Raw genomic sequence first — 8,544 nt, 5'->3', positions numbered from 1 at the left:
AATATTCCCATAGGAATACATTAGTTTTATATGCTAACAGGTTCTAATGTGTAGGTCAAGTGTTGGATAGCAAAACGGGATACAGAATGAAACTAGTGATATAGGTGCGGTTAGGCGCTTCTGTCGTCACGGTAAATTAAATACTATGGAGACTTCCGACACCACAAGGAACACTGGCGCGGAGAAGAACCAAGCACCAGCACACTACTTAACTGTGACTCCAGTTCCGTGAACCTCATTTATTCAACATGCTAGTAATCTCAAACTTTATCTCTGACACATGTTATCGTGGTTACCGGGTTTAATTTGCGATGCGAATGTGTGTGTGTTGAAACGTCCGCCAAAGACAAAGTATTTGAAAGTAATCCCCTCAGTAATGTAATAAACCGAAGACGTTTTATTGAACACATAACACAGTGAAAAACAGACAACTGAAATGCTTGAAATTAAGAAAAAAAACAACAAAAAAAACACACATTTTATTGCACTTAAGTTATAAGAAAATAAAAATTCTAAGTTGAATCAAACAAATACACAATCCCTTTCAGGTTTTTTTTCTCTGTCCGTTTTCTTTTAGCCAGGCAGTTACATGAATGAACTGAAAAAATAAAAACACCTGCGGCATCTGATTTCTCAAACCAGATCATAAATTAAAACAGATTAAAAATAAAACGAGAGAGGAGAAAGAACAAGATTGTTTTTTTTTGTTTAATATACAGTGTTAAACCACTTTCACAGTTCTGCTTGAGTTGTGTGTGACTCCTTTCTTGGGAGATTGAGTTTGACTAATCGTTTTGGCTACAATGTTCTGTTCTGTTCACTTGAAGCCAGGTTGCCTGTAGGTACTTTTTCCATTCACAAACCATTAGACTGCTAACTGCTACGCGAGCTAGCTAGCGCTTAACAGTTCGACTGTAATGTGTAATATGTCATATTTATAACACTGAGACTGTCCTGTCTTCTACTGTAGTTGTCAGTTTGCGCCCATTCAACAATGTTGCTTCAAACATTTGAATGGAAACAAATCACATATGGATGGACAGTTCTTGCTTTCATTCACTCATTTAAAAACAACAAAAAAAAATCTGCTATTTTCTTTTTTCTCTTTGCCAGTCCACACAGCATCTAGACAGTTCTCCACAAAACAGGCTGAAAGCGCTTTGTCCCAAGGAATGTGTTAGCAATTTGCCCAAAAACATACACGCACACACACACACACACACACACACTACACTCTACGCAGGCAGACCTGTCTTTGTCCAACACTCTCTCCTCTCAGCCTCGCTGAGGCATGTTTGGCTCAAAGTTTCAGTGGCAGAAACAAAACCACGGTTGTTATTGTCATGTTTCCCTCTCTCTCTCTCTTTTGTGTGTCGTCTGTTTAAAACATTAGAAGAGTCCATTTTGGAATTTAGTCTGGGACTAAAACGTCACAGCGAGTAAAAGTTCCATCTTTATTTCAGTTTTATCTAGCAGCATAAATACAGTTTACCCACTGGGAAAACAGTACTGGGAGGGAGGGAGGACGCTATTCCACACGAAGCGCTCCGAGAAGAGAACCCCAACCTCCCCTCCTCCCACGTAAGAACCAGCATCGAGGAACCAACCCAGCCAGACTCGTTGAAAAACACAGGACAGCATCGTGTCTAAATCTGAAGACTTAACGTCTCCAGACTTCAGCTATGAAGAAGAAAAGAAGAATGTAAAGAACAACCCAAACAGAAAATAAAACGTGGTGAGTTAACAAAAGCAAAGAAGTGAGTGGAACAGGTTAATACTGGGACTTGTTGCTGTAGGCAACAACAGGCAACCAAAAAACAAACAAACAAAAATCCTCGTCTTTGAACTGATTGAAAGAACATAGCTACAAAAGGAACGCAAATTCACAGTTGTATGTGTGCTCCTGTGTGTTTTTTTGAAGAAATCAAACCCTGGAACTAAACCCTGGAACTAAAAGAACAATAAGACTGGAACAAACAGAGAACAGGATATAGGGCCTGATGTTATAGGCTCATTCATGGTTTGGGGACCAATCAGATTCTTGGCATGTCGTTTCTCATTCTCTCCCCGACAACAAGAACCTCCTTACTTAGCTAATATTGTGTGTCTGTGTGTTCTAATAAAAACCTTTTTCCAATTCACTTCATTTCCTCAGATGAGAATTTGATGTTTCCCTGTGTCTTTGCCTTGTGTACTGTATACAGTGTTGTTCTTCTATTAAATAGTCGGTTGGCGCTTTACGTGGGGGATAAAAAATGATATATCTTTATACATCTGAACAAATGCTTGCGTCAGGCTTGAGTGAACAAGTCTCTGTTTTGCGAAGAAGCTGCCTCTAAAGCTGCAGAGTTATTTCTTCAAGAGTTCCTGTCTTTCTTCTCTTCCTCCTTTATTGGACGAGTCTGTTCCGCCCCCTCTTCTTCCTCTTCCTCCCAGCCTACCGCAGAGGTGCGGGCAAGCCACACCCCTGTTTCAAGCCACACCCATTTCCACCCCACCCCTTCTGATTCGGACCCCACCCCCTTAAGGTGGGAGGGGTAACAAGCGCGGGTGCCGGCCGGTGAGGTTGGCGACTGTGGCTTTGTCAGAAACGGCCACCGACGGGGGGAGGGGAGAGGTAAGGAGGGGGCGGTGGTAGCGTTGAGGGTAGGGTGGGGCTGTTTCTGAGTGTGGGAGTGAAGAGTTTAGGGCACGTTCACCCTCGATGTTGAGCCATCTCATCCTCGTCTCCCTTTAACCCTCCTCCCCCTCTCCTCACTTGTCCCCGTCTCGACCATTTCCCCTCCTCTCCTCTCACTTCATGTCCACGTCAAAGTCTAGCACCAGTAGTTTTGTCTCCTCGGTGCCGTTGCGGCTTCCCACGGCACACACCAGCTTGGTGTTGGAGGCGCGGATACGCCACACCACCCCGCCGCTGCCGCCGCTCTCCAGCGTCACCAGGTTACGGATGAACTCGCCCGTCTTCAGGTCCCACAGCTTCACCGTGCCGTCGTCCGAGCTGGTGATGACAAAGTTCTTGTTGAACTGCAGGCACGTCACGGCGCTCTGGTGCTTGTGGGGACCTGGTGGTGGAGAGGGGGAGAGAGAGAGAGGAGGGGGAGAAGAGTGAGCGAATGTGTGAAAGAGATAAATAGCTAGTTTCTCCTTTTCACTGTAGTGTCTCTTTAACGTCTACTTCCCCAGAGTCAGATGAACTCAGATAGCAACTTTAGAGACACAAAAATGGTAACTAGCATTAGCGCAATTACTTGAAGTTGATGCGGCTTCCATCAATTGCGCTAACGCTAGTTAGCATTGGGTCGCGAAACTACCTCCAACTTCCTTCATACTGGACACAGAAACATAAAAAAAAAATCAATGAGTTCATCCGACTCCCGTGAAAGTAGATGAAGGGCCCCGCTGCCAAAATCCCGCAATAACCCTTCATGAACGTAGAGAGGCAGAGAGTTAGATGGACTCAACGAGTGAGGGGAAAAAAGAGTGAGGGGAACAAAGAGAAAAGGCGTGATAGAAAGAGATCATTGGTTGCGAGGTCATTGGTGGAAGACCTGGTAAACCTGGTAGAGATGGTAAACACTACACTGTTTATTTCTGGAGAGTGTTAAGGCAGGGGAACGAGGCACCCTGCCTTGTCCTCGTCTGCCATGGAAAATCCTGGGCTAGTAGAGGAGAGGAGCCCAGGGCATAGAGCTGTCACCATCTACAGCTGCTGACTAGCTCGGCTGACTGCAGCCTGTTGGCACTACAGCGGTGTGTGTGGTGAGTGGGTGTGTGGCAGCTGGCAGGAACACCCATTTGGTGTGTAAAATGTGGTGTCTGTGACTGTTGCCTCCTCTTTCGACGAGATGCCCTGTGTGTGTGTCTGTGTGAATGACTAATATTCCCTAAAGAAATGCAGATGATAAATCCCCCACATTTGCTCTAGTTTACACTATTAAAACAAACACAGAATCAGTTTCAGAGATGTGGCTGGCAACATTAAAATGCCTTCTAGCAGTTATTCCACAAAACTCTAAACAGTGAGGACTAATCAGGATGAAATCTCTAATATGATGAACTACAGTCCACAATGAAATGTGTTCATTATGAATGCAAAATCAGTCATTGTATGAAGTACGCTAGGAATTGTGTTCATTATGAATGCAAAATCAGTCATTGTATGAAGTACTCTAGGAATTGTGTTCATTAGCCTACCAACAGATCTAATTTGAACAGTGCTCCCAGTAGCAGAAAGCAGTGTAAACCCTCATCCTCTCCCTTCGTCTGTCTAGTGTTTTCAAAGGGCTAGACATTTTGCACTGTGCCTTTCTCACAAAGATTTGACAACGTACCCAGCCAACCCCCCCACATATCTCTCCCCCCCTCCCTCTCCATTTCAATTTCCACAACAAAGCAGCTGTCTACATCGTTACCTATCCTCTCAGCGTAAGTACCTCATCTGTGGCTGCCAGTGAGTTGCCTGTTAGGCTTTTGTCTTATCTAAATGCCCTAATGAATGAATGGCAGAAATTGCCCATTGACCCAATTACATGACCTACATAATCCCTGCACCGCATCCCCCTCCATGCCCTCTTGTCATGCCCCTCATGGGCCAGGCTCCCCGACAAGACAGGACCTGGGCCAGGCTCCCCGACAAGACAGGACCTGGGCCAGGCTCCACGACAAGACAGGACCTGGGCCAGGCTCCCCGACAAGACAGGACCTGGGCCAGGCTCCCCGACAAGACAGGACCTGGGCCTGGCTCCCCGACAAGACAGGACCTGGGCCACGCTCGCCGACAAGACAGGACCTGGGCCACGCTCGCCGACAAGACCCCATCCACCTTTCTTCATCCCTCCTCATCCTCCTCTCAATTCAATTACATTTCAATGTAAGGGGCTTTATTGGCATGGGAAACATATGTTACATTGCCAAAGCAAGTGAAACAGATAACAAAAATGAACACACAAGAGTTCCAAAAGAATAAAGACATTTCAAATGTCATTATGTCTATATACAGTGTTGTAATGATGTGCAAATAGTTCAACTACAAAAGGGAAAATAAATAAATATAGGTTGTATTTGTTCTTCACTGGTTGCCCTTTTCGTGTGGCAACAGGTCACAAATCCTGCTGCTGTGATGGCACTGTGGTATTTCACCCAGTAGATATGGGAGTTTATCAAAATTGGGTTTGTTTTCGAATTCTTTGTGGGTCTGTGTAATCTGAGGGAGGAGGTTAGGAAGTGCAGCTCAGTTTCCACCTCATTTTGTGGCCAGGTCTGCCTTCAGTGGCCTTTCTCAATAGCAAGGCTATGCTCACTGAGTCTGTACATAATAAAATATTTCTTTACATTTTGGGTCAGTCACAGTGTTCAGGTATTCTGCCACTGTGTAGTCTCTGATTAGGGCCAAATACCATTATAGTCCTCGCTGTTTTTTTGTAAATTCTTTCCAATTTGCCAAGTAATTATCTTTTTGTTTTCTCATGATTTGGTTGGGTCTAATTGTGCTGTCCTGGGGTTCTGTGGGGTGTGTTTGTGAACAGAGCCCCAGGACCAACTTTCTTAGGGGACTCTTCTGCAGGTTCATCTCTCTGCGGGTGATGGCTTTGTTATGGAAGGTTTGGGAATCGCTTCCTTCTAGGGATTTTGATAATTAGCGGGTATCGGCCTAATTCTGCTCTGCATGCATTATTTGGTGTTTTACGTGGTACACTGAGGATATTTTTGTAGAATTCTGCATGCAGTCTCAATTTGGTGTTTGTCCCATTTTGTGAATTCTTGGTTGGTGAGCAGAACCCAGACATCACAACTACAAAGGGCAATGGGATCTATAACTGATTCAAGTATATATTTTTTTAGCTAGATCCTAATTGGTATGTGGAATTATATGTTCCTTTTGATAGCATAGAATGCCCTTCTTGCCTTTTCTCTCATCCTCATGCAGGGCCATCAACCCTTCTTTCACCCCTCCTCTCATATCCTCCCCACTTCTCGCTCATTCTAAAACAGGGCGATATCTATTCCCTTTGTTCCAAGGGGAGGGGACACGTGTGAGTTGTAGTTCCATGGGAATCGTTGGGTTTGTAGTTCACTAATAAGGCCATTTGGGGGGGAAATTAGCACTGGCAGAAAACAGTGCAGCTGCACAGTAAGGGTTTCTCCATTTCTCCCCATTCAAGGTAACAGTACTTAGTGCTAATGGCTGAGAGAACTGTTACACTAACATCCTGAGCCAGGGAAATGATCCCTATCTGGAGAGTGGCTGGCCGGCTGGCCCACAATGTGTTGGCTCTGTATGGCCATGCACAGCCAAGCACATCATTGAGTGAATATCTCGGAGCAACAGCCTTTTGCTCGGGTCCAAAATTGGCCAATTCCAGACATTTTCCCACTTACAGATAAAAGGAGGTTGTAGAGTTGCCTGTGGTAGATGGGAGTTTGAAGGCAGTTTCCCCCCATACAATGTAAAGCATTTTGAGAGTCAAGAACGCACTATATAAGTCATATCAAATCAACCAATCAATCTAACATGGTTGTATTTACAAACCACCTAACAGAAGAAAACGGGCAGCAACAGGGAGGGACTACCTGAACTTGTCCAATGAGAAACACCCGTTTTCCATTGCAAAGCATTTTTTAATGAATTACAACCCTGTTCCAACGAGGGCGTTGACGACCTGGCGACAGACTCACCTTGCAACGTCTCCAGGCACTACGTTTGTGTGTGGGAAGGACGAAGACTCACCTTGCAACGTCTGTAGGCACAACGTGTGTGTGTGTGAAGGACGAAGACTCACCTTGCAACGTCTGCAGGCACTACGTGTGTGTGTGTGTGTGGGAAGGACAAAGACTCACCTTGCAACGTCTGCAGGCACTACGTGTGTGTGTGTGGGACTACGTGTGTGTGTGTGTGTGGGACTACGTGTGTGTGTGTGTGTGGGACTACGTGTGTGTGTGTGGGACTACGTGTGTGTGTGTGGGAAGGACAAAGACTCACCTTGCAACGTCTGCAGGCACTACGTGTGTGTGGGACTACGTGTGTGTGTGTGTGTGTGGGACTACGTGTGTGTGTGTGGGACTACGTGTGTGTGTGTGGGACTACGTGTGTGTGTGTGGGAAGGACGAAGACTCACCTTGCAATGTCTGCAGGCACTACGTGTGTGTGTGGGACTACGTGTGTGTGTGTGTGGGACTACGTGTGTGTGTGTGGGAAGGACGAAGACTCACCTTGCAACGTCTGCAGGCACTACGTGTGTGTGTGGGACTACGTGTGTGTGTGTGTGTGGGACTACGTGTGTGTGTGTGGGACTACGTGTGTGTGTGTGGGAAGGACGAAGACTCACCTTGCAACGTCTGCAGGCACTACGTGTGTGTGTGGGACTACGTGTGTGTGTGTGTGGGACTACGTGTGTGTGTGTGGGAAGGACGAAGACTCACCTTGCAACGTCTGCAGGCACTACGTGTGTGTGTGGGACTACGTGTGTGTGTGTGGGAAGGACGAAGACTCACCTTGCAACGTCTCCAGGCACTACGTGTGTGTGTGGGAAGGACGAAGACTCACCTTGCAACGTCTCCAGGCACTACGTGTGTGTGTGGGAAGGACGAAGACTCACCTTGCAACGTCTCCAGGCACTACGTGTGTGTGTGTGGGAAGGACGAAGACTCACCTTGCAACGTCTCCAGGCACTACGTGTGTGTGTGTGTGGGAAGGACGAAGACTCACCTTGCAACGTCTCCAGGCACTACGTGTGTGTGTGTGGGAAGGACGAAGACTCACCTTGCAACGTCTGCAGGCATTACGTGTGTGTGTGTGTGTGGGAAGGACGAAGACTCACCTTGCAACGTCTCCAGGCACTACGTGTGTGTGTGTGGGAAGGACGAAGACTCACCTTGCAACGTCTGCAGGCACTGTCCCGTCTTGATGTCCCAGATCTTGACGGTGGAGTCGGCGTTGCCCGAGACCAGGATGTTGTCTTTGAGCTCCATGCCGCTGGTGAGGGACTGGTGACCCGTCAGAGTGTGGATGCAGTTACCCGTCTCCACATCCCACACCCGGATAGACGTGTCCAGGCTACCACTCACCACGTGGATCCCATCAAACTGGAGGGGTGGAAGGATGATCCAGTTATTGCGATTCATTCCGTTTGACACCAACAGATTCCAGTCATTTCTATTCTAGCGTGGAATCAATCAATACAATGTATTCATGAAGCCCTTTTTCAATCAGCAGTTATCAGAGAGACTTTACAGTACCCTGGGACAGAACCCAAAGAGCAAACCAAACAGAGGAGGAAAGAGGACGATCCAGTTATATATTACAATAAAATGTAGTGGAAAATTATGAATTCCACATTGGAATTCAGATCGGATGTGTCTGATGAATCGGAGTCAAATAAGGCTTTTCTAGATAATATTCAATTAATTAGCATTCATATAATATCACATTAATTGATTAGATCTAATTAATAGTATAGATTTGTACAGCTTTTTCAAAGTCAGTGTCACATATAGTGTATAGAGTGGAGGGCATCTGTCCATCTGAACAGTAAACCTCTCTCTCCT

At 46.1% G+C, this 8,544-nt stretch overlaps 1 protein-coding gene across 7 annotated transcripts in view; it reads right to left on the bottom strand.

The window, feature by feature from the left end:
- Positions 1–374: 374 nt before the first annotated feature.
- The window catches only part of LOC110534508 (F-box/WD repeat-containing protein 7), a 190,657-nt gene continuing 182,487 nt past the window's right edge, over positions 375–8,544 (bottom strand). For all 7 annotated transcript variants that reach the window (XM_090187602.1, XM_090187604.1, XM_090187603.1 and 4 more), the window contains 2 exons: positions 7,872–8,082; positions 375–3,062 (listed from right to left, as the gene is read on the bottom strand). In XM_090187602.1, coding sequence (XP_090043728.1) covers positions 2,794–3,062; positions 7,872–8,082 — 480 coding nt within the window. In that variant the 3' untranslated portion in view covers positions 375–2,793. The remainder of the gene's footprint in view (positions 3,063–7,871; positions 8,083–8,544) is intronic.

This window comes from Oncorhynchus mykiss, chromosome 10 (assembly GCF_057628025.1).
Source record: "Oncorhynchus mykiss isolate SJ-2025 chromosome 10, ASM5762802v1, whole genome shotgun sequence".
Taxonomy (NCBI): Eukaryota; Metazoa; Chordata; class Actinopteri; order Salmoniformes; family Salmonidae; genus Oncorhynchus; species Oncorhynchus mykiss.
The sequence above is the reverse complement of the archived record's forward strand: the minus strand, read 5'-3'. Positions and strand labels throughout refer to the sequence as shown.